At 32.2% G+C, this 27003-nt stretch overlaps 5 protein-coding genes across 7 annotated transcripts in view; 1 reads left to right on the forward strand and 4 right to left on the reverse strand.

Moving 5' to 3' along the window:
* The window catches only part of LOC108684109 (transcription elongation factor SPT6), a 9770-nt gene extending 7736 nt beyond the window's left edge, over nt 1-2034 (reverse strand). For both annotated transcript variants that reach the window (XM_018188206.1, XM_018188205.1), the window contains exons 1-2: nt 1863-2034; nt 1669-1750 (exon numbers count right to left, since the gene is read on the reverse strand). In XM_018188206.1, coding sequence (XP_018043695.1) covers nt 1669-1750; nt 1863-1901 — 121 coding nt within the window. In that variant the 5' untranslated portion in view covers nt 1902-2034. The remainder of the gene's footprint in view (nt 1-1668; nt 1751-1862) is intronic.
* A 3546-nt stretch (nt 2035-5580) lies between these two features.
* Nucleotides 5581-6870, forward strand: LOC108695070 (nuclear receptor 2C2-associated protein). The gene is made up of 4 exons (XM_018204816.1): nt 5581-5618; nt 5778-5868; nt 5965-6159; nt 6803-6870. The coding sequence occupies exons 1-4, from the start codon at nt 5581-5583 to the stop codon at nt 6812-6814; spliced, it is 336 nt and encodes a 111-aa protein (XP_018060305.1). The 3' UTR covers nt 6815-6870.
* Nucleotides 6285-16707, reverse strand: LOC108695069 (MAM and LDL-receptor class A domain-containing protein 1-like). The gene is given in 16 exon segments (XM_018204815.1): nt 6285-6720; nt 6795-6960; nt 7153-7535; nt 7664-7882; nt 8156-8500; nt 10269-10695; nt 10774-10950; nt 11359-11731; nt 12038-12232; nt 12575-12992; nt 14966-15158; nt 15393-15540; nt 15739-15899; nt 16246-16413; nt 16482-16572; nt 16649-16707. Coding segments are annotated over 16 exon segments (3582 nt in total). The 3' UTR covers nt 6285-6661.
* Nucleotides 16708-17279: 572 nt separating this feature from the next.
* On the reverse strand, nt 17280-21802 carry LOC108695008 (OTU domain-containing protein 5-B). The gene is made up of 12 exons (XM_018204721.1): nt 21185-21802; nt 20992-21090; nt 20489-20577; nt 20202-20326; nt 19945-20084; nt 19555-19710; nt 19324-19480; nt 19023-19243; nt 18822-18941; nt 18586-18741; nt 18312-18501; nt 17280-17944 (listed from the first exon to the last, which is right to left on the reverse strand). The coding sequence occupies exons 1-12, from the start codon at nt 21329-21331 to the stop codon at nt 17784-17786; spliced, it is 1761 nt and encodes a 586-aa protein (XP_018060210.1). The 5' UTR covers nt 21332-21802; the 3' UTR covers nt 17280-17783.
* A 2653-nt stretch (nt 21803-24455) lies between these two features.
* On the reverse strand, nt 24456-26468 carry LOC108695145 (THAP domain-containing protein 1-like). Of its 2 annotated transcripts, XM_018204906.1 has the most exons (5): nt 26358-26468; nt 26120-26243; nt 25841-26052; nt 25606-25713; nt 24456-24885 (listed from the first exon to the last, which is right to left on the reverse strand). In XM_018204906.1, the coding sequence occupies exons 2-5, from the start codon at nt 26191-26193 to the stop codon at nt 24569-24571; spliced, it is 711 nt and encodes a 236-aa protein (XP_018060395.1). In that variant the 5' UTR covers nt 26194-26243; nt 26358-26468; the 3' UTR covers nt 24456-24568. The 2 variants fall into 2 exon arrangements, 1 of the variants encoding a protein (XP_018060395.1); XR_001932104.1 differs by lacking the exons at nt 25606-25713; nt 26120-26243 and having other exon boundaries at nt 24812-24885; nt 25929-26052; nt 26358-26376.
* Between the last annotated feature and the right edge of the window lie 535 nt (nt 26469-27003).

Genomic DNA, 27003 nt, shown 5'->3' on the forward strand with positions numbered 1-27003 from the left:
CTTAAGTCATAGGAAAATGACCAATTCTAATCGAGTCTTCTTCTTATATTTGATTGCGACCATCTACGACTTCTATGTAGAGAACTTTTTAGTGTTATTTTCCTAGGAAAAACTTAGCATTAGGGAAAAAATTTTCTTTTAAATGATATTCCATTTTTTTGCTCTAATCTGTTTTTAAAAACCTTCATTTGATATAACGCAAAATATAAATCACTTCTTTTTAAAAGACACATTCAATTACAGAATGTCACTTAATACTACTTAAATTTTGTTTAGCACTTTTAATATAAAACTAAACATGAAAAACAAAATATATTAAGTATTTAAAAAGTTAAAAAAATATACAAGTTTAAAATAATAATGAACATTTTTATAAATAAAAGAACATTTTTATGAAAATGGAAACATGCAAGATAAGAAATTAGTAATCAGAATCAGAAAAAATCTCCATAAATATTCAATTTTATTATTTACTTCACACAAAATAATATCTATATTGTAAATATAATGTAAATTGTAAATAAAGCATCATCAAATAAAGCAATGCCTGCAATGCTTTTTGCAATATCAAATAAAGCAATTTCACATTACAAGTTCTTTGAGTCTTCTACTTTCAGAATCTTTTAGACAATTTTGTTCTTTCTAGCAACTTGAAGGTACAATTTCATGTGCTGCTATTCCAGTGGCTGAAAATTTGGAGTACAAGCGTCAAACACTCAAATACTGTTGACGGTGTTACTGCATCCTGTCAATCAGAACAGCGTTGACCATGATATATATGTAACCTAATCTATTCTTTTCTTCCACTGCTGATCTAGATGAAAGAATTCAATGCAATTGGAATAACTTAATTGCTAATAATAATTTGAGATGTATCGCTCTAATAGTTCTATGACAAAAATCATTATTTGATCTTTTTTGTCATTGAAACGGTCAGTTTGAGTGGCTAGTGAAAATGCATCTTAATTTTTATTTTGTTCACGTAGCATGGAACATTCTAGCAACATTGCTAGAATGTTCTATGCTATAGAATGATCTGCATTCAGCAATGTTGAAATATTCTATCCTACTTATTTAGATATTTTTTATATCTTTTTATATATAAATTAAAAGTTTTTTAACATTAGCAAAAGAACATCTCTATAAAGCTTTGTTTTGTGTGCCAGTACTGAAAATTTATAATATACATAACATAAACAAAACATAAACCAAAAATTTTCAATACTGATAGTATATATCAGAACATGGCCTGATTAAACTAATTATTAATAAATAATAAAAATAACTCTAAACAGATTTTGTTAAACAATTCTTATTGAGTGCAATAATAAATTAAAGAGAAAGCAGGTAATAAAGGAGAGAAGGGAAAGAGAATAAATAAATCAAGATAACAAAGAGATGAGAATCAGACAAAAGGGGAAAAGAAATAAACGAAATATTCTAAGATTACTAGATAGAGTACATAGAGTACTGATAGAGTACATAGAGTAACTAAAGATTACTAAATAAAAATTAACAATTACTTTTAGAGCAGATTTTAGAGGTTCCATGTCCAATAAAAAACAGCAAACTACGAAATAATTGGAACAGTTATCATCAATAAATCGGCATCTGTCAAGATTCATATACATAAAAAAATCGCGAAAGGCTTGCGCTGACTTTCCTTACCTTCCTCCTCGTCGTCGCTCTCCTCCACCGCCTTCAACTTCCTCAATTTTTTCTTCTCATTCTGGTCCAATTCCTCCTCACCCTGTAATACAGCCGCACACGTTATTAGCACCAAATGTCGTTGCAGTGCTTTGTCGTATAAGATTTTTGCGTAGGACTTTCCGTGGCGAGAAAATGGAAAGAAAAGACTTTACCTCGCTCACATCCGCTTCAGAGTCGAGATACTCTGCCATGCTTCAGAGTAACGACCTAATCTCGTCCAAAATTTTGTATGCGTTACTTTGTCTGAGACTCGTACCGTTTTAAAGAATCAGCAACACGACAAAATGACAAAATTCTTCAACATCTATCATCTTCCATGTTCTTTCGTGGAATGGCCGGAGTAATATCAGAAAGTAAAAGGTGAGATAGATGAATGATCATGATATAAGAATATAAGGCCTAATTTACATCGTACACTTGATACTAACTAGTAACTTTCTATTGAATGATCTTAATTTCGGCAATATATTAAAACATATACATGATATATGTATTTAATTAATCATTATGATGTACCAATTTAGTACATCATTCTTTAAATACATTGCTGAAGTTAAAATAATTTAGAAGAAATAAAAAGTTACTAGTTAATATATATCAAGTGCACGATGTAAACTAAGCCCATTTCATTGAGAGATACGCACTACGCGCAGTTGTGCATCCTGGAATGGCGAAACATGGCGACTGCTTTTTGATCAATCAAAACGTTGCCCCCATTGTAAAAATATTGTCTATTGTCTATTGAATATTGTCTATTTTTGATTCCTGGATATCAATCATAAAACTTTATTCTTAGGATGGAAAATGAAAAGTAAAAATTTTTATCATTGAAATTAATGAAGAAAATTTTCACTTTTCACTTTCCATTCTAGGGATAAAGTTTCATGATTGGCCAAGATTCCACCGAGAGTTTAATCTAGATCAGAATGTAAGAACCAATCAATTACAGTCGAACATTCCCCTGTTCGACTATAACAGGGGAATACTCGATTGTAGTTGGTTGGTTTTTATATTCTGATCCTGATTAAATCCTCAGTGGAAATTAGGCCATTGATACCCTGCACTAGACTGCACTAGAACTTCGTTTCGCTTTTACCAAATATTAAACATATACCGCTTTTACCAAATATTAAACATATACCATATCTTTAAGTTTTAAAAGTTCAGCTACAAAAAACAAATCCCCCCCCCCTACTATGTGTTCCAAAATTCACTGCCAATGCTGAAAATGTATAGTATACATAACATAGGTCGGTATTCATAGTCGATTCTTATCTCAAGACCATCTTAAGTAATATTGGATATGGGAAAAAGTTCGTGCCGATTTTTTTAGTAAAATTAAAGTGTTTTTCTTAGAGTATTGAAATCAATTATTTATTTAAACCAAATGTGCTCCATTATTTTCTATAATATTTTGCCATTTTTGGGGCAGAGCCATAATTCCATCGCGATAGAACTTCTGTGGTTTCTGATCAAAAAACTGCTTCAAGTGATTTTCACAGGCCTCTTTTGAAGCTAGCTTTACACCATTAAGAGAGTTCTGCAGAGACCTAAACAAATGATAGTCTGAGGGTGCTATGTCAGGACTATACAGAGGATGCATTAAAACTTCCCAGCCAAACTCTTGCAATTTTTGCCGAGTCATCAAAAATGTATGTGGTCGAGCGTTGTCGTGATGGAAGACGACATCTCTCCTATTGATTAATTCTGGCCGCTTCCTCTCAATTGCTTGTTGTAATCTCTGCAGTTGTTCACAGTAGAGTTCGGAATTAACTGTTTGATTGGACGATACAGCTCATAGTGAATGATTCCCTTCCAGTCCCACCACACACACATCACTTTCTTCCTCGTCAATCTAGGTTTTGTGATTGCTTGCACCTTCTCTCCTTTCTTTATCCACGATCTTTTTCTAGTTGGATTGTCGTAGGTGATCCATTTTTCATCACCAGTTATCATTCTCTTCAGAAATAGCTCAATTTCATTCCGTTTTAGTAGTGTATCACAAATGTTAATTCGGTCCATCATGTTCCTAACACTCAACTCGTGAGGAAGCCAAACATCGAGCTTCTTTGTGTATCCAGCTTTGTGTAAATGATTTAAAACTGTTTTGTGATCAATGCCTAGTTCCCTGGCAATCTCCACAGTGCTCACATGCTTATCACATTCGACTTTTACCATGATTTCATTGGACTTTTTTTTAGTGATTGGTTGGAGCGAGGTTCATCTTTCACATCGAAATTTCCAGCACGAAAGCGAGCGAACCATTCCCGTGCTGCTGATTTTGATAGAGTATCTTCACCGTAAATAGCGCAAATTTTTTTCACAAGCCTGTGCAGCATTCTTGCCTTTATCGTAGTGATACTACAAAATGTAGCGAATTTTTTCTTTTATTTCCATTTTCAAAATAAAATAATTTTTGATCCACTTCACCAATTTCAATCTTTTTCGGCTTAAAACAAAGATTAAAATGTCACTTTTTAAACGCACGTTGCCGATGCGATTAATAATTGCCGACTGTTGAGCATTTAATGCTATCTAGCGGGAAAAACGCCACGAACTTTTTCCCATCCCAATATCTTAAGTCTAATGCGGCCCTCTGGCTCGTGAGTTAAGACATGATCTCAAGACTGAACTTAATAATCTTTAATATAGGAATTTATTATGGGTACTGTCAAAGAGATGATGCTTGGAAGCGTTTTTTAACTGGTCAGTTTGTAAAATTCTTTCTTCTAATTAATCCATTAAATGCTTCAAAGCATCTGTAAGCGAGACTTTGACCACATCCTATGAATACCGGTCATAGACTGTTGATTTTCAGCTTGGCAATAAATTTTGGAACACAGCCCATGTGCACTAACTTTGAGGCAAGTATTTGATTGGTTCTAATTTAGTTTTGATTGGTCAAGAGACTCAAACGCGAACACAGATCTTCAATCTAGTGTAATACAAGCATAAGGCTAGTGTTTCATGAACAGAAATTTATAACGGAATGGAATATCGAGGTCAATTATAATCATAGAAAAGAAAGCAAAATAATGCAGAGTTGTGATTAGTAGCGCTGTTTCGTTCCACTGTAAATTTCCGATTCATGGAAGCTTATAGGGCCTGTGCACAATAGAACAAATATTAGAAACAGGAATATGTATTAAGATTTCAATCTATCACATACCAGTTACATCGGAATACGCGATTTCTAATAATAAGTTAAAATATTAATAGCCGTGTTTCAAAATTGACTGCCAGTACTAAAAATCTATAGAACACGTAAAGGCTTAAATACAATAGGCAACATAGGGAATAGGAAATAATAAACTGTCCAATCAGAGCTCTGTAATATAAATCGAATTTACACCAGAGTTCTGATTAGACAGCTTACTATTGTGTTTAAGCCTTAACATAAATTGTAGAATTTTCTGGCAATAAATTTGAAACACGGCCATTATTTATTCCTATTCCTAATATTTCCTCCATTGTACATGGGATCTAAAATACACAATGAGTATTAATTTGTTTGCGTCGCATGCTCCAACATGTTTCAATATGTTCTATCATAGCTCCTACTCACTCCAATGCGGTCATTAGAGTGAGAACTATGGCAAACAAAACTGGAAATGGAATGGAAGTCGTTTACACATAACTGGTAACAGATTCAGAAATTTCAGAGTGCCAGAGAGAAGCAAAAAAAAACAGAAAATATCGTTTTATCGTTGGAGAGAAGCTTGAAAAAAAAAGAAACTAATTTATAAAACGGAAAGAAATACAATCTTCCTCCGACTTTGTTAAATGGATAGTTAACGAGAAATTTTATTCTTTATTCTCACAAACATGATATAATTATTTCTTCTTATAGAAAAAAATAAAGATACCGATATGTCTATTCTGTTGACAGAAAATAACTTCGAATGTCGGTTAGTTTTATCTGTTTTATGTTTGCAATAAAATGAAGTAAATAATAGAAATGGTTATGAAAAAGAACTTTGCTTAAAAAATTGTTATATTCTCTCATATAATACATTGAAATATGTCGAAAAAGAAATGCTTTAATAATGATTTGATATTTTATTTAGGGTGAGTTCTGTGCTAAATAAGAACATTCAATCTTATGGAAAAATGTATATGTTTGATAATTGTAGTGAAACATGTTGGAATTCTGATGCAGTAAGTAATCAAATTTTATTATGAATCAGTTCTTCAAATGTTTGACTATATATTTTACTATGGCAAATATAATCTAATATATAATATATATAATAGGGAAGTCCACAGTGGGTTCTTATTAAGTTTGAAGAAGAATGCAGTCTCTCCAGTTTTGAGGTGGAATTCCAAGGTGGATTTGCTGGAAAAAATTGTCATATAGAGGCTGGTAATGATAAAAAGAAGTTAATAATTGTTGAATCTTTTTCTCCCGAAGATAAGAACAAGCTACAGCGATTTAATTTAAAAAATCAGGTCAGAGCCAAAGTTTTTAAATTTGTATTTAATGAAAGCACTGATTTCTTTGGCAGGATCATTATATACAATTTATCATTGTACTCGTGACATCCATTTTAATGTCTTAATTATACTGTACATTAATTTTAATTACTTAATTATTCTGTACATTACAAAACAAGTGTTTATATAAATACAATCTTTGTAAAACAATATTTATTTTAATAAAATTTATATTATAATTTATTATTGTTTGTAAATTAGAACTTTTTGTAAATGTATATCTAATTCGTTCAATCATACAAAGATTTGTTAGACTACACAAAGATGGTTTTGCAACACATTTTTTTAAATTAAAATAATTTATTTTACATAAAATGATTTATTCTACTTAAAATAGTTTATATTATATTATAAAATGATTTATTCTATTCGTAATGTAATTAAGTACAATATTATTATTATGAATTCTAGATGTTAAATGCTTGATAAAAATGATTATTTCAACGTTAAGAGAAACTTAGACGATTTTTTTTCTTTGAGCCTCGCTTTGGATTGGTTGAGCACTAGGTGGTCGAACTGAAAAAAAAAAAACACAAATATTTTGATACTATTTGCTTCCATCTACTATTCTTATATTTTATTAGTCTTACTTGCACAGGATAGAGGTTGAAATTTTATATCGTCAACAGCGAAGCCTCCGTTACTGGCGCTTCCCTCAAGAATAAGTCGATATGGAGTTCGCGCTTCAATTGCCACTTGTGCTGCCATCCATACTGGTCGTGGATTATTTAATCCTTTGGCTGTCAATGACCATAACTACAATAATGAAATTAAAGATTAGAAAAAAATGAACCAAAATAAACCACATCTTTGTTCCAAAAAATGCTCGTTCATGTATTTAATATTAAAATGAAAATTAAAATTTGTTTTATACCAGTTCAAAAGAATATACAATAAGTGATATTTTAAATATTATATTAAATATTATATTTTATGTAACATTCATACCGGTTGCTCCTGTTCGCCTTCATTCTCTCTCTCAGTCTCTTCGGTAGGCATTTTGATTACTCGTAGAGTGGTGGACTCCTCCACGCCAAAAGCGGCGAACCAAAAAGTGAAACATATAAACTCTTCATCGGGTGAAGCATTAATGATAGGTGATTGTAATTGAACCTTTGTTGATTCCTTGTTTGTTGTAAAGATGTCAAAGAATACAAAATCGCCAGGCGTACCAAAAGTTCTGTCCAATAATTGAGCCGGTCGATGGGTCTGAAACGCACGCTGCCACATTACAGCACGATCATTATCGGAAATAGTTATGTTCTCCCATCCGCATAAATCCTTCTCAAAGCTACAATCTTCTGGGCGAACGACTGCACCCGTTGGTTTCACTGTATATAAATGTAAAACATAAATTTAATGTATAAAATTAGGTAAGAGAAAATAGTACTATACTCCAAAAGGAATAAATATTTATTTATTTCAGAAGAAAGAAATGAGAAAAAGGGGAAAATATTACCACTGCAATTTCCGGTGTAAAAGGAGATATCATCAATTCCTATGCTACCAGTAGCTCTGTTCGGACCCCAAGTGCCCTCAAATACAATATTAAAGTCTGTGTTTTGATTGATATTAGCTTGAGCATAGTTCCATGTGGGACCTTGATTATTGTACAATTGCCATATAGGTTTAGCTTTCGAACTATCACCCTCTGCTTGCATGTATAATCGCAAAACTCCTATAAAATTAAAAACACTCATTGTATCAGTAAATTGCATTCATTTTAAAAGGAATCAGACTAACAACAATCAATTCTATTGAACTGAATTTTTAGATTCTCTATTTTTTTTTAAGATAATATCATTTGGTATCAATTAAAATTAAGAAATTTTGTAATAAAATCATTAAATAAAGAAACATGAAATTTAAATCATAAAAAAATTACAAAATTAATTATTCATTTCAAAGATAAAATATTCGATCAAACTAATAATTTTTTTTTAAACTCTACCTAAACTAGGTCCTGTGGAATCAATGAAGGGCTCGAACATAAAGTACCAAAATGTAATGCAGAGCGGTTCTTCGGAAGCCTTCATCTGTCGACTGACTAGCTGAGCAGTACCACCTCCAGATGATCGCGGACCACCTCGAAGACGTCCAAGGCCCAAAAAATATTCGTTGCGTCGATTAACTGTGTGTCCACTGCTGTACGGTTTCCTTTGATTCCTCGGCCCTAACACTTGAGTAGATACCCTTTCCCATTCGACACGATCTGGATCTCGCGAGTTGATCCATTCACATTCATCAATCTCAAAGGTGCAATCCCGCGATATCGGAGCAGCCACTTGAGGTGAAACTATCAAATCAATACAAAGGGATTAGAAATTAATTTATGAAGTCAAATACTGATCGATATAATAAAACAGGAGATAAAGTATTAGTTTAATGTGAAAATACGATACATACTATTTACTCTTTCAAAGCATCCCAGATTCGATTCCGAGATTTATCTCATATGTTAACTTTTCAAATTTTATTAAAGCACTGTTTTTTTTTGTCAAATTATAAGTAAAAAAACAAAGGAGATAACATTATGACATAATTTATGCCTATTAACTGCCGAGAGTCGAGGTATTTGCAAGCATAGGCAAATGTCTCGTCAGTCAGCAAATCTATTCTTAAATCTATTCTGTCATAGTATTAGCTTTCTTATTTTCTTCCTTAATGCGATAAGAAAACAATTTCAAGCAGAAAATTTGAGTCAGTATATGGGATAGACTTCAGAATCGAATCCAAAATCGAGAAATTAAATCAGCCATTTTAATATTAAGCTAACACTTTTAAAGCAGGCTCAGATCTTAAGATGTGTTTGAAGAGAAATATGATGAGACGCCTTATATACAATATCGTTCAATTTGGAAACACTTGTGATTTTCTTGCTTTTTACATACATTAAGGTATCTTGGTGAAAATAATCGTAGAGAAATTTTTGCATTTTAAAAAGAAAATAGAAGTTTTTTTAAAGTAACAAATTTTGTCTATACGAAATTTAGTTCCTGAATTACATTAAAATTTCTGATGAGGTCCGCATTCTTCGCGGCTCTGTTGGGCTATAAACTGGGCGTGTTTCCAGGTGGCGGATCGGAGAACGTCCGGAGGAAGTATCAGTCTCCTGTGAAATCCTGCATGAGACTAAGAGTTCCTTCGAACAGTAGCTATAAATCGGTCCCTCAGATATAAAATCTTGCCGCTGCCTTCTCCCCATCAAGGGGGAGCTATCGAGATGAAAGCTGCATGGTATTGAGGGAGTGTCGCTATCAATGGCTCTAGGGAAAAATCGGGTGAAATCCCAGAGTATTTACCTTACCCTCGCATATAGGATTCTGCGTGAGCAGCGTGAATGGATCGTTTAGTTCCTTAGATACTCATGAAATCAAAATGGATCTTAGTCGAACATTAAATGAAGTTAGCATGGAGGTCGAGAACTCGAACAGCGGGACCTTGGAGACTGAAGCTGGAATGGACTGAGGTTACGGCCGAAGAAGCTCATTTGGGCTTTAGAGGCATGGCGGTCTTTGAGTTAGGATCAGCTGTCACTGAGGACTGTCGTTTGTCCTTAAGAAGAATTGCAATGGGGCGGAAAAAAGAGTCGGGAGCGAGAGAGAGGTGTAAAGGAGCTTTTACTTCTATGGATTCTCCTCGCACACCAATTAGGTTGCTTGAGGAATACATCGACGTAAACGTCGGAAGGGCTCCAATGAAACCCTTCCTTCAAAGGACTTCCTTCCTAGAAAGACTTATTGTTAATAAGAGGAGCAATAGGGCCCAATGGGGCCTATGTGGACGCCAATTTAAAGTTATTTTATTAAAGTTTTATTTTTTCTTCTTTAAAATGCATTTTTAAAAACTTCAACATTTTTTTTTTATCGAGATATTTAAGTTTTTGGAAAAAACAAGAAAAAACCGTAAGTGTTCCCGAATTTATAAACGATATTATATTTTCAACTTATTAGCAAGAGAATCTTAATTTACAATTAACGTTTATAAGAACAATTTACGCGAGCAAATATTGAAAATCTAGTTTCTTGTTTTAATGTAAATTTTAAATAACACTTAGAACCTACCAGGGCAAGCACCTGGGCCATATGAAATATCATCGATTGCGATGTCCCCCATGCCAGTAATTCCTACTGATGCTTCGAAAACTAGCTGATAATCATCGAGGGAGCTGATTGTAACTTGTGACATAAACCAAGCATTGCCCGCGTTTCCGGACAGACCCCAAATCTCTTGTAGCTGTGTATCTGAACTGCGAAAATGACGTAGAAATAACTTTAGGTAACCGATTCCAGTTCCAAACATGTGGAACCAGAAATGCATGCACATTGGTGCATCCAGCATTGTTGCCGGGAAGCTCGAACTTATGAGTTTCGCCGTGTCACCAGGTCTTCGTGGGAATCCGGAATCGATAAAAGCGTAACCACCGGCTGTGGCACGGTCGCTGGAACTATCCATCGCTGGACCGGTTGTGGGATTTGCGCTTCCGCGACTCTAAAAATATACATTCTCAAACTATCAACATATAAGCGCAGAATAATAAAGTTACATAAAACTTGGTAGCGCACTCACTATAGTCCAATCGAAATCATCTTCCGCATCATTGTTCCAGTCACAGAAGCCAGCGGCAAAGTTACAGAATCCAACGCACGACGTACCAGGCTGCAGATCTATGTCATCGATAGCGATATATCCGCGATATAGACGCGACGGATCCGTGGAGTCTACTGGCACGCCTTCAATAACTATCTAATTGGCAAAATTTTTATTATTTTCTAGAGACACTGATAATATTATGAAACACGAAGCGTTGAAAATATAAGCAATACATAGAAAACTATATATAGTTTAGAAGAAAAGTTTGGTATTCCAACATTATATATGATGACTTTGACAAACAAATAAAATAATAATATATTTGTAAATAAATTTGAAAATCTCTGTAATATTAATTTTTTCATTCGAACAATTTATATCTTCAACTTTTATCTATTGAACAATCACTATGCTATTTGAATAAACTACAAAAGCAGTTTGGAAAACATAATTTTTCCAGTATCAATAATTTTAACATAAAGGTAATTTTTATTTTCTACTAATTATAGACCTTCGTGTTTACTAATTAAATTTTGACTGAATCAAGTTACAATAATGTACCGAGTGTAATAAAGGGTAAGTATAAAGTATTTGAGCCTGCTGCCATGCTCCGAGCGTATAATATTGCGCGTGCCACATTACGCGCTCGTCTATGATTTCTGGCAGATTTGCCGGTTCGCAAGATACTGTGATATTTTCTACAGGCAATTCCTCTGTTACATCTGACTGTTCCTTTTTAAATGAGAACGCGTCCGTTCCAACATGAAGCAATACTCGTAGTCCTGCGATACTGAGACCATCCATGGTGTATTTGAACATAAAACAAATGCCGGATACCCCGGTGCTGCCCAATTGCGGACTGTGTAAAAGACCTCCGGAACTCTTGAACTTCACATCCTTTGAAGGTATCTGTGATGTCTCCAGAAAGGCATATCTAATGCATTAATCTATGTTCAAGATTATCAGTAAAACATTAAATGATAAATATAACATAGCAAAATTCATAAAAACATATATGGCATGGTATATGGATAGTAGAAGAATTATATTCTATATAAGGATATATAATTTCTTTACAACACAAAAGAAGAAATCCACGTCCAATTTTTCTAACAGTCATAATCTAATATAATTGCAGTTAAAGGCCAAGAATCTTAATTTAATACTGAAGAAAATATAATTCTTATTATATATTTCTATTATATTAATTAAATGCAAATATCTTCAGTGACTTTTTTACCCTCCTTCCATTGAGCCGCTAGCATCGGCCGATGGTCCACCCAACCAGTTGGTGTCCATTCCAGTTCCTGAAGTCCAATCCAAAGCACCATTGCCATTTTGCCATTCGCAAAGTGGCATTGACGGTGATGGCCCGAAATCACAGAAGACTTCCTCGACAGTGACCGTCGGAGGTGGTGCGGTAATCGTAGGAAATCTTACAAACGTAAAATTGAACAGCATATTAAATTAATTGAGTTCATGATTAACATTGTAATATCTTTATATTGTAATCGTATAAAATTTTATTAAATTTATCGAGTCATATTTAAAGTAAAAATTTAATTAAAATTAATTGAAAAAGTCTAATTCTGTTGTACATTCGTATCCCCCAGATTCGTGAAAAGCATCCTCTTTTTTTTATTGCTTATTACTCAACAGTCGATGCTGAATACAATTGATATCTCAATATATTCAATATAAATATTTCTAAAGAATGATACTAAAAAATGTTGATCTTCTAAAGAAAAAGATCTTCTTTTTGAAAAGAGAAAGAAACCTTTGTGTTGAAGGATCTCTTTGCGCCAACGTTGTGGGTTGTGGAGATCTAGGTGGCAAAGACCTTTCTGTGGTGAAAGGTGCGGTACTGCGAGTCGGTAGGATATCCGGCTTGCCTGGCCACTGCCTAGGTTCGATGTGCTCTACTTCGTCTAGCGGTTCGCGATCGCGATCGACAGAATTGATGGGAGATTGCCCTGAGTCGATCAAATCGACAGATTCTGGTCCATCAATTGAAACGCCGTTACTCGCAGTATTTCTTGTCCAAATAGGACTAGTAGAGTTAGCATCCACAAGATCTATTTGTTCCCCGTGCATCGTCTTCAAGGTAACTGGAGGATACCAAGTCATACTCCACGAAGGATATAACCAGCAGCTTAATAATAAGATCCACCACATCTTTGGATACAATTATGTTTCTTAAATTTATTTTGTCTGCAAAAGACGAGTGAATTAAAATTAAATTCAATTTGTGAAAATTTTACTACGAAATTTTAACTTTCTCGCAATCCAAAATGATCCTATAAATAATCTTCTATTTTATTAAAATAGAGATTAAAATCTTTTTAGATTGTAAATGATTTAATGAATACTAATTATAAATATATAAAATATATAAATGTTAATAATTAAAAAAAAATTGAAATTAAAAAATTTGATCCTTAATTAAAACATTAAAATTCTTAAACATGTTTTTACTTTCTTAACATTAAAAGAAGTAGATACAGAGTGTCTTGTTAACAATCTTGTCAACAATATCTTGTTAACCATTGCGAAAATTGCAAAATAGTAGAGAACTTTTTGACTCAGTTTAGTCCGCTCTACCAGCACACGAAATATTTGACGATCATTCTGAGACACCCTGTATAATAATTATAACTAACAATTAACAAAGTGAAGTCTAATATGCGCAGAACAGAAAAGGATAAAGAGAAAAAAATCATAGATTAAGTATTTAATTTCACAGAATGAATTCTTTATGATATTTCTTTTTAATTCACTTATTTTGGATAGGACTTATACTTCAACGCACGTGTCATGTATCGTCCATTACTCGATGATCAGGATCCTCCAGATATAATGATCTGAACATGGAGTTTGTTTGATAGAATTTTATCTCATTAAAAAACATGTAATGACGAATTACGAAATCGTAAGTTCTTTCAATTAAACTTTTTGTTTGATTCGTCAAAAGAAGAATCTTTTTTTTCTCCACATTGGAGAAGAAAAAGAGATAAGATAGAACTGTTTGACAGAACCCAAAAATAAACGCCAAATAAAAATAAATCCTCAATTCACAAAATCCTAAAAACTCAAATACACTTTCAAACAATAAATACACATATAAAAATAAACTACTTATTACAGATTTTCAGTTTGCTCTTGCACTAAATATTTTTTTCCTTCAAGACGATTCTTTCAATTCTCTCACACTATATCAAATAATATCAATGATCACGAAAAAGAGTTTGGAATGACAATAAAAAACCTGAGTAATATCTGTACTAACGAGATGTGAACTGTACGGTTTTTCAGTACCGTCACATGGGTATATAATGAAGCAATCTATATACAATTCCGGTCTTAGCTTCCGGTTGTTACGCATCCCGTATTCGGGGGAGCCCGATAGCAATTCGTCGAACAATGAAATTCCATCGAGGCAGAATGGCGTAATAATAAGATAAAAATCTGATCGTTTCCATTGGCAGTAAATCGATTCTACATACCGCTTCTCAAACGACAGGTTTTCAATTACTCAGGTATGACATTCATCGTTCATAATTTAATTTCCTCTCAATAATTAATTAATACAAAACATCATTAGTTAATACAATAATAAGAGTTTACGCAATGCGTATATGTTATACATTATGAAATATGAGAAGTTATTTTTAGCTCAATCGTATTTTATCTATAAAAGAAAAAAATCCTATAAAGAATCATTAAGAAAGAAATGTCATCTAATTCAAATATGCCTTAGTTATCATTCTTGCACGACTTAAAAAATAATTTTTGAGATGTCACCGTATAAAAAATTAATACAATACAAATTAACAATTGAATAACACAAACTTAATTATCTCACGTTTTAGTGAAAGATAATTTCATGTACAAATTTTTAAAAATATTTAAATTAGTGCGAGATCTAATTGGCACACAATAAAGATTGCTTTTGCGAAAGTCTTGTTAAGATTTTCCTAAAACCATTTAATACGCGTTTTATAAAGCAAATTTCTGTTTATGTAATATCATTTTTTTAGATTGTTTGTTAAAATGTCAAAATAAATTAAAATAAATTAAAATTTCGATTCAGAAAATTGTGGATTCAAAAATTTAAAAAAAACATATGATCTAAAACTGTCGTGTTCTCGTTCAGCGAGATTAATGTCACGCCCAAGATTCAAATATACTCGAATAATGTAAGGTACAAGAAAAGGGCAAAGCACTAGCTGATCAGTACGGGGTCGACACAAACTGTTCTTTCTCAGCATCTTCGATATCAGATTCACAATGGATGCTGACACCCACTGCGGTAAAGGCTCCGGCGGACTATTGTGCACTAATTTCGTAATTTCCACTAGACTCTGGAATGATAATCATACTTATTTATATAAACAATAAAAATGTTTCATTATTCTTTTAAAAAAAAAGTTTCTTTGTTAAAATTTCTATGTTAAAATTCTCTATGATATTTAATATTCTGTATGATATTTAATAATATCATTATATTATTTTATATAATATTATATAATATAATATAATATATGCGCTTTTACTTTAATTTTGACTATATCCCGCCGTTAATTAATTTAATTTACCGTGGCCGGAAATGGAAACTTCTTCGTAACCATTTCGTACAATATAACGCCCATACTCCATATATCACACTTAAGTTCATACGGCTGTACACTTAGCACTTCCGGTGCCATATAGTAATAAGATCCTGCGTGACACGTTATCGCGTCTCTATGAAATAAAAAAAAAACAATTTTGTACAAGATAGAATAAAAATTGTGATAGAAACATTAATTTAAATAAAAAAAATTCTGGAGATATAGTGATTTTAATGATGCTTATTGATAGTTTTAGAATAGCAGTTTAACAGTTCAATACTACCATAAAAATATGACTTGTTAAAATTAAAATTGACTCCATAATGCATACTCTTGGATATTTTTTGAAAGACCAAAGTCACCGATTTTAACAATGTCTCCGCGGCTGCCAGTTAACATAATATTTTCTGGTTTTAGATCCCGATGAAGAATTTTGTTTGAGTGAATATGATGTACTCCCAAAGTAACTTGCGAAAATAGATACAATGCGTCCTAACAAAAAAAAATTTTTGAAATCATTTTTATCTATACTATTTTTTATCTATATTAATGCGTTTATTTTTGTAAAACATTTACAAAATTATTATAAGTTTTAAATACACTTTATAAATGTTGCAGATCTGTCCAATTATAAACAGAATATAAATTAATAATGCTGACAATTTAATTTTTATAAATTACACACACGATGAATAAATATTACTTTAAAATATACAATTTTTAATATAATTCTAATATAACGCAAGTTTGTAATTGTCGAGTTAAAATTCTAAAAACATTTTTCTTGATAATATTTAGATTATTAAATTCTATATTATCTAATAATATAGAAAATTACCTCTTCTTTAAGTGGTATTTCTCGTTTTTCTAGCAAATCCTTCAGAGTACATCTAGTTGCATATTCCAGAAGAATATAGCTATAATTATTATTTTTCCATGCTCCATAATAAAACACTATGTTTGGATGTCTCAATTTTTGTAGACATCGTATCTCTCCTAGTGTTCTCTAAATTACAAAATATATGTCAAATTTTATATTTTACTTTAAAAAATCGATATTATGTAAGTATATACCTCAGAAGGTGAGTGGTTTGCTGCATTTAAATCTTGTGCTTTTATAACGAATGGCTTTGAGTCTTTCTTCCTTTTCACCAAATATACAGTTCTAAAAATACATATTATTCTATAGAAAATAAATTCAACTTGTACATATATAATCACATTTATTTCAAATAATATACCCAAAAGTTCCTTTTCCAAGTATGCTTTCAAATGTGTAATCATCTATGTGCACATCCATCTTTCATAAAATAAGAAACTGAAGGTTTAAAGTTGAATTTAAATTTCACGAAATTGGATTTTATCTAAGATAAGTAAAAATATTTTGATTGTGATATATAGTTCTACTTATTGAAGGACTATTCAGTCTGTTAAAGTAAATTATATAAACAGAAATATTTTCTTAGATGTGTGTGTGTGTGTGTGTGTTTTACTTTTCTAATTTAAATAACATAAATTTATGTGCTGCTTACACAATATCAAGGATAATTATTATTGTTTGAGGAGTTTTAAAGAGTTTGAATAAGTACTTATTTTATAAATTATTTTCCCTACCTTAAATTATTAAATTAAAAACTCTAAGAAAATATATAATCGAATTCGTGTTAAAAAACTTAAACACACTTTGTTCTAAATTGTAAAATTAAAAAAGGATATATATTTAAAAAATCTTTTTACATTTATATCTCACTTATATTATGACAATATTTGGATGGTAAATTAAATGTCGACAAATTAAAATTACAATTAAATGATATTTTATTTATACTCTTTTTTTACAAATAATGCAATGCAGATTTTTCTAAAGCGTTGTGACCTAAACTATATCAAGAGAAAACATCACGATTATCAAACAATATATATTCTGCCTAAAAACGGATTGCGTATTTTATGGAGATAAACGTCAAACCACAAGAGGAGTATAACATAGATTGGTAGTGGTTATTATAGCAAAACATTTCTTTTTTTTACAGTCATAATTTCGGAAGAAATGATGCGAGTTATTTTCTATGATAATATAAAGGTACCCACAACGAAATGAAGATACGCAGCTACTTTGCAAGTGTTAACAAAGCGTTTAACGACTGTAATATACGTACTCATAGAAAATCTCATACGTACGTTATTTTGTTGAGAGAGATAAAGAGAAAAGATGGGAAAAGAAACCAAATAATGATTATTGCAACATTTACTCACGGATAAGAAAGCAAATCGCTTTATGTCCTATCACTATACGGGATTAGATGATATTGCAATATATAAATGTATATATCTTTACTCTGATATCTTTTGAACTTTGTCGTTACTGACCGCATTTCAAGAATTGTTAATAGAACTGTTACTAGACTCTATCGTATTGGCGCTATCGTTTCCGGTGGACATGGATACGCGTGACTGCTTCAAACTATCCAAGTACTCTTGTTGTGACGTTGCCAACACTTGTGAAAGTATTTGGCTATCTTCCCAATCCGTCAAACCTAGAAAATTAGAAATTGATGAAAGTGCAACAAAATTCTTACAGTTTAATGTAAGATTTCTCTAGGAGAGAAAATCCTTAATTAATATTTACTTTGAGTAAATAGTACATTATAAATTTAAATTAAGCAAATTGTATAGCATAAGATAACATTTCGAGTAAATCTTGTTTCTTCTATTTAAAACTGAATTTTAATTTAATTTTAATTATAAACAAAAAATATGTGTGCGCGCGCGCGCGTGTGTGTGTACATTAATATGTATATTATTTATATGTCAAAAGTATCAAATTTTTATTTTAAAAAATAGTAGTAATTAGTTTTTCTTTCCTTAAAATATAGATAACATAATTTAAGAACATATTTTCACCGAATACTTCAGGAGGGAGGCGATTGAACAATGAGATATCGGGTGATGCATTTGCCTCCTTGCTGCTTCCTGGTACAGGTTCTTGCGACATCATTTTCGCCTCAAAATCTGACGGCAAATGAGATATGCTAGATCCTTGAGTTGATTGATGTTGCGGCGATCTCTTGTTATATCGTACTGCATCACTGACCTAATAATCACAACAAACGTCTCTTATGTGAAATAAATTAAATTTTCTTAAATTTTCGTTGGAAGAATAAAAGACAAAAAAGACCTTTGGAGAATTACGTAAATTATCTTGGCTAGTTTGTGTCGTAGTCGGAGAAGAGGTATGGCTACGCTGTTGTCCACGACCTCCATGTGAATGAAAGTGTGAATGATTATGTTGCGCGCTCGTAACTGTGCTCGTACTGCTACTACTGGCTGATCGCTTAATTCAAAAATCATGACTGAGTTTTTTTGCTCCAACAGAAGGGTAATTAATATGATAATCGTTAAATTTTTACTTACTGCCTTACGCATTTCATTATCACGCAACCATTGCAAATAGCTTTCACGGGCTACTTGCTCCTCAATAGCTTCATTAGTCGCCTCCCAGTCGGTAGCCTTTATTTTATCCTCCAGCATTGTCTTTCATAAAATAGAAACATTTGATCTTTTGGATATTTGTAAAATTAAAAAAATCCATATTTATGATCTTATAATAATTACTTGTTCAATATGCAATTCCTCACTCTGACGAACTGCATCTGATATCAGAGCTCGATCAGCGGCACCAGGATTGTATGACGGTAGACCAAGTCCAACGCCTACAGTAGCTTTAAATGGATCAACTATACTATTATAATGACTGCCACGTTGATATGAGAGCCGGATTGGTTCATTCATTGGTTCATCACTTTCCACCATAGTATGAAAAATATTGATAGGTTCTATAAAAAAAAAAATAGTTCAATAACAAGATCAAAAGCAATATAAGAAACCTTACAATATAAATGAAAAAAGTACATACCAGTGCTATAACAATATAATTGGATAGTACGATTGTAAATTTCTGACATAGCTTGCATCTCTATATGATTTCCATGTACATACTCTTGTCTTTTCCTGTCTACATACGTGCTAAAATCTTCTGCCACAAAATGGGAGAAAAATTCTTGATTAGAAGCCTGAAAGGAAAATAATTTTTCATCAAATTGCATTAAAATAGCATAACGTATTATCCTACCTGTGTTACACTTACAATATAATCCATACAGTGTTTTCGTACAACGCCATGCATTTCTTGATCGCCATAAATCTGATCTGCTACAGCTCTAAATAAACAAGCTCCATCTTCCGCCATCTTCTTTAATATAAGCCCCTTTTTTTTCAGACGTTTCTCAAACCATCTATCTCTCTAGATTATTGAGGATATAGAACGTAATATGTTAAATCTGTACCAAATTAGAGATTGAAAATAAGACTGAATTTAATCAAAAGAAAGAAAACCAGTATCACAAGTTTAATGAACTTTATTTTGACTGATTAAATTCAAACTCAATCTCAATCTCAATTTCAATTTCTGGTTTGATATAAGCGTTAGACAGTGTATTGTATTTGTATAAAAAACATATGATTTAATAATACTTACCTCCTGCCATTCAGCTAACGTAAGATTATTTTCAGTACGTCCTGTATACTCATCTCCACTGTTGTAGCCAGTTGCCAGCTCATCTAAATTTGAGGTATTTCCGACAATGCCTACTCTTCCACTTACGTTAGTATCCGTGCCTAAATAGAATTTATTATCTTGTATTCCATATTTATAACCATCAGAATTTTATTTGAATGGTTGATGATCTGTTGTACAAATTAAAAAAAGATTTTTTTTAGTAAACCTTTCATTACCTTGCGAACCATTGCAAGAAGCAGCAGGTGGGGTAGCCTGTCTCTCGCGTTCTCTTTCTCTCTCTCTTCCCCTCCCTCTCTCCCTCTCTCGTTCACGTTTTGTGCGTGAAGGTCTACCAATACAGCTATTAAAAGATTAGTAGATCTCTTATTAAATATAAACATAAACCTATACCGTAAAAGCGTGTAAAATACCTTCTGCATATCCTATTTTATGTAAATTATATTACAACACACAAGTGTATTTTATAACATCCATTTTTAGTCCTTGTGCCTTTTTCAAATACCTGTGGGGACTGACTCTCTGTCTGTGACGTTTACCATGACTTGGGCCACTCCCATCTTCAAAATGTTTGTCTTCGCGGCGGTCGTTTGTCTGTAATAAAAACATTAGATATTAACAAATCTCTCCAAAATTTTTTGACTAATTATAAGATCCTTATTCTGTAATTCTTAACGATAATAATGATATCGAAATATTGTCTTTACATAGATTTATATAAAATAAAAAATGTACAATGGCAATATATCATTATATAATATGATATCATTACTGTTGTTAAGAATTATAGAATAGGAGCCTAAGCAATCAATTGTACAATTATTGACTGTATATAACATAAATATTATTCATGCATTGTTAATTATTTTACTGTTGTCTCTATATTTGTTAGCGATAAACACTTTTTCTTAACATTTAATATTTACATCACTGTCAATGCACAAAATAATCTATACAATACCAAGGCTATCCAAAGCAAAGGGAGGGATAATCCTGTGTGTGTTATACCTCGTACGAGTTGCCAGTTAACACGAGAGAACCGCTATGAGATCCATGATCGCTTTGGACTCCATGTAGATCGACGGCAAAGCCGCTGGCGCCCCGTACCTAGTCAGCGAGTTGGCAAAACTTCTGTTTTAAAACCTGCTCCTTTTAAGCAGAGAGACAGAGCAAAGTCCGGAAATCGCGTTCCGTCTCTCACCTGATAAGGACTGTTCGGGAGCGCAATGCTGCCGGAACTGTGCTCGTTCTGCACGACCCCGTGATGGACATCGACCTCGGATCCGGCGCCTCCCTCACGCGTTCTATCCTTCGACGCATTCGTCTTCTTCTTCGATAAAATTGTCATGATCTTGAACGATTAATTCCTTCTTTATCTCTATCTCTGTCTCTCTCTTTTTCTCTCTCGCTCTCTCTCTCTCTCTCTTTCTCTTTCTCTCTATCTCGTCCTCGTTGTGGAGCGATGATACGTCACAAATCGGTTCACGATCGTTTCGCGATCCGTTCACCCTCCCGATCGCCAGCTAGACCGTCTGCGTATCTATTACTTTTTTTTTTCCTTACAGACGAACTAGAGAATAGAGTTCCTCGCGGATGACCGCGCGCACCTTCCGCAGTTTCTCCAATCCCACGTTTACGTCGACGTCGTTGCGTCACTCGTACGACGAGAAATTTCGGTCAAGATAACGTGGTTCCATGGCCGTTCAACATGTCCGAATAAAAGCGACACGATGTCGTCGATCGCTGCTACGTCTGGAATGTTTTGTCAGACGGCCATATTCGTTTTAACTCCAGAGTAATCAGAGCCAATTGGAGTACAAAGAACACTTTGGAGAATGTGGGCAGCAACAGTAGCGACAGGCGCGGAAGATCGCGGCATATGAATTAGGGTCTGCGCACAATGGAAAAAATATTTAGAAGAAACAAAGGATGGTTCAATTGGTTCTTATTTCAAGATAGCTTAGGCCAGAATCAGACCACGCATTGAAGATTGAGATTGAAGATTGAAAGATTGAAATATGACCAATCAAAACAATAGGAACTAAAATTCCTTTGTCCTCATTGATCAAATTTCAATCTTCAATCTTCAATCTCAATTTTCAATGCGTAGTCTAATTCTGGTCTTAAGTAGTGTTTTAAGATGCTAATGGCTCCTACACACTGGAAGCTGAAACGCTTGCCGCGCGACAAAATAAGATGCGGTAACCAATGAACACATTAGGAGCTATAAGTTTACTGTTATCACATTACATTTTGCCACGCGGCAAGCATTTCCGCGTTCAGAGTGCAGAAGCCATAAGGCTGGAATCAGACTACACATTAAAGATTGAAAGATTAAAGTTTGACCAATTAGAATAAAAGAAGCCAAAACTTCTTTGTCCTCATTGGTGAAATTTCAATCTTTAATCTTTGATCTCAATCTTCAATGCATAGTTTGATTCCGGCCTAATGCGGCTCTCTGATTAGTTCATGATTGAACTTAAGACGGTCTTAAGAAGTCATGAACCAATCAGAAAACATTAGCATCTTAAGATATTACTTAAGATGGTCTTGAAATAAGAACCGACTATGAATATGTCGATCAAAAAAGGGTGCTTTCCATTTGATGACACAAGTGTCGTTCTATCTTTGTTAATATTCAGAGTGATAAAGATAAAACGACACTCGTCGAGTGTCATTAAATGGAAAGCACCCAAAAATAAGTATTGAGATTTTAATCTTATATTCTAATCTTAACGCTACGTTAAAGTTAGACAGAGATACTAATATATTTCTCTCTCTATTATCGATTTTGTTAAAACTACTACCTGTTGGCTCAAATCGTCTCGTGTCGTGACTCTGATTAGAGGGTCTCTAGACTAATACTTAAGCTGTGTTCCAAAATTTACTGCAAGGAAAATTTATAGTTGCACTGAAAATTTATAGTTTACGTCAACATGCACTAGATTTTTAGTATTAGCAGTAAATTTTGGAACACAGCTTAAGTATTAGTTGGGTCCAGTTTAGCGCTCACAACGCTTTAGAATAGAATTCCATGAGAAGCCCTCATATCTGCCCCATACCATGTATCGCGTAACCAATCAGTAAACAATAAAATATGAAACCACAAGCGAATCGCTTCTGATTAGTTATGTCTATTATGCCTATTGCATACTGGATGCGACGAACAATATCCAATGAGAGCTTGCTATAAACCCCAAAGCAGCCATTGTTGATTCTTAGGCTGGGTTCACATTTTAACAGAAAGTAAAATAGCGGAAGTCAATCAGTGCTCATGGAAAGATAGAAGCAGACAAACGGAATGTATTGCCTATTACTACCGCGAGTTCCGATTGGTTTCCGCTTTTCAAGGTGTAAATCCGACCTTAAGCCTGCGGGAAGCACAGATTCTTGCACAACGCATAAAGATTATGACACATAAAAAAACTTAACCAGTAAAATGTAAGCAATAAGCGAATTGACCAATCACGGTAGAGTCCGTAAGGCCATAACATAAGCAGTAGTCAACATATTGATTCTCTTACTGCTTACATCTTACTGTCTTAAGTTGAGTAGGCATAGAAATTGATCAATCATAGTTGAATGTGAGAAGAATAATCAGCTGTGATTGGTCAATTTCTTACTCTTACAGCTTCATTCATTACTGATACTGCCATTGTAGATCACGCATTAGGGAACATTAATATTGGCCGTAATCGTATGTTGTATGCCGTAATCTGTAAAAATTGATCAATCATTTTCGAATATTCCCTTCTTACCGTCAAATACTCGATTGTGATTAGTCAATTTTTATATATTATTATGAAATAATACGGTTAATATAACTATATTCTTCTTACATTCGACTATAATTGGTCAATTTTTTACGGCTTAAAGCTTAAAACACCTATTGTAGATCCAAACTTAGGGTATATCCACACTAACTTGCATAGCCGCATAAATGTATGTATAAAGAAAATTATCCAATCGCATTTCTCCTATAAAGACGCACGTAAAATGTGATTGGATAATTTTCTTTTTTTTATGCATACGTTTATGCAGCTATGCAAATTGCGTGGATATATCCTTAAAGGAAGTAGACGATTTTAAATAATTGCTTGATTCCGAATACGGTTGGCGGTTCATAAAAAAAAATCTTTTTTGAGCAAAAAACATATCGAAAAACGGCTACTAGGCCATACTTGATAACAAAGAATTAGATAACTTACTAAGCAAACACATTTTAATTTAATGAATTTATTAATAGATTCAAATCAAATTTTTAATAATTATTTTTTTTTTAGGAGAAATAGCTCGTACGCTCTTGTGGAACAAACTGTAACATTCCCAATTCTAATAATTAGTTATAATTATATATATATATTATATAAGTTGAAAATACAAATTCTCAAAAATACTTATTTCTTTATTTTTAACACGTAATAAATATGTTTTATTTTAAAATACGTCATAAGTATATTATAATAGGCGTATATGATATATATGATTGTGAAAAACAAAATAATATATACGTAAAAATTAATGACCAATGTCCTTTATGCAACGAGTGATTTTTGATGTAATATATGACACAGTAGTTTCCAATTTAAACATTTTTAGATTTTATCTCATCTGGATATTCGGGTATTCTATGCGATATAACCATAGACATACAGTTCAAACATTTTTCTGACATCATGCGCTGGCATTGTAATTCCTTTATTGTTTCTTTTAAGCTCGTTATGCAACTTTTAAAACGTCGAAGCTGTTGCCTTTGTATTTGAATTTTATCTCGTCTCTTCTTTAATGTTTCTTGACTTTTTATGAGTTTCTCAATTAGTCTTGATGGAGAAATGTGATAATGATGATCAAGGTTTACAATTTCAGTCTTATTAAACATCAATAGTCTGTCTATATCTTCATCTGTAAAAAATAAAAATTTTCATAAAGGATTTTTCATATTAATTATTATCTTATTCCATTATGTATGTTTTATCACACTAAATAATTCTTTGGAAATTATTTTTATATTCATATTCTTATATATATAAGGTCTGTTCACGTTGCTTGCACTTATTACACTCAGCATCTTTGCTTTCTCCTTTAACATCCAAATATATATTTATCTCATTTCAAATGCAAAAATTTTAAAAGATTTTAAGCAATGCGGATGGACCCAAAGTATAGAAATACTTTGATTTATAACAAATTCGACCACTTGCATAAAAGTTATGTCCATGATGTTAGAAATTGGTGCAAGACCTCTGATGGAAAAAAAATAACAAATCACATTTGAACAATTCAGTTACGTGACCAAGTATGGATATAAAGTTTTTATACAAGATTAGTGCATATTAAATACCGTTAGACTGTTGAAATTAGCAAAGTTAATGTAAAAAAAAGCATATAAATATTTTAAACATTTAAATACCTAATAATGATATTATGTTTTATATAACAGAATATACATATATTATGTCATTGTCAAAGTTGATTAAATTATGCTATTGCATTCAAATATTTAATATAAGACAGTCTTTAATGTATACTAATTAATGTAATTCGAATGATCAAATTTACCATTAAAAAAAACTAAATTACAAATTTTCGTATCTATAATAAGACTAATGAAAAAATAGTTACCATCTGAATAAGTTTGGATTAATTTATTACAAGAAGCCTTTTGAGGAAGGTCAGACTTATCATTGAATTGTATCTTCTGATTCTGTTTTAAATTCTCATCAAATGTTACTTCATGAAAAGAAATATTTTCTGTTAATATCAAAACAACTAAATTGAATGTAACTTTATATTTATATTTGTATTTTAATATTTTTATTAAAGACAAATTCATACAACATAAAAATAAAGATTTTACCTGACTTTACAATATTGTTAAAACAGTCAACCTTATTAAATATCGTTGGAATGCTTCCATCTTTTAACGTCAAATACTTTTCTCCTACCTTGCGTAAACAAGTTTGCTCAAAATGGTCTGAACATAAAACACTGCTTTTGTCTGGAGTCCAATTCTTGATTCCCATACTATCAAGCCACTTCTTTAAAAGATTTGATTTATCCAATGGAAATCTAGGTTGACAACATATACAAAACTATATTAAGTTATATTTCTAATTAAATTTTTTTTAAATCTTACTTGAAAAAAGAATATCCTGATTGACGTATACGTTTCCGTTTGCAATATGCACAAAAACGAGGCTTAAAACGCATTGGAATATTGTTTCAATTGTATTTTAAATCCTGAATAGTTGAACAATCTTCTATAAAATGATTGAAACGATTGAGTTTAATATTAAATTTTTTATAGGAAAAATATTTAGCTACTGTTTTTAAAAACGTTGAGAGAAAATTGACAAAATATTTATTAAGAATACCTTTCTTCAGCTCTAATTTTGATAAAATTACATTCATTCGATGCGTTTTACAAAACGAAAGAATCAGACAGAAAAAAATTTCAATCTATTCTGCGGAAGGAGATATTAATCTTAGAAATATGTTAATGCCATGTAGAAGTTTGCTATTAAGGTTATGAAACTTTATCATAGCAACATAAATGTAACAAACTGCGCATGCGCTATGATAACATTTGGATGCTTGGACATGGTGAAATTTCTAATTTCTCTCGTCCACATATGCACGCGTTTTTCTAATTTCACAGTTCTCGTTAGAAATTAGCACGAAATTTGAACTCAACTTTATACGATATACTTCCTTTTCTTTGAAGAAGTTAAACACTAAGATCATATTCGCGAAAAATATTGCATATGAAAATGTAGGAAAATACTGTATACGTTACGATCAATGTTCAGAACGCGCTTATAACTAATATACATATATTTTACATATGCATTCCGGGAAAAAATGCTTTATATATATTATATAAAAATATAAATCTTATATAATTAATATAAACGGATATATTTTATATATAATTACATATAATTACTAATCTCGATATTTCCTTATAACAACTACAAGTCCACATTTCAAGACTGAGGAATAATTATTTAGACTACATTA

This window comes from Atta colombica, unplaced genomic scaffold, assembly GCF_001594045.1.
Source record: "Atta colombica isolate Treedump-2 unplaced genomic scaffold, Acol1.0 scaffold126, whole genome shotgun sequence".
Classification (NCBI taxonomy): domain Eukaryota; kingdom Metazoa; phylum Arthropoda; class Insecta; order Hymenoptera; family Formicidae; genus Atta; species Atta colombica.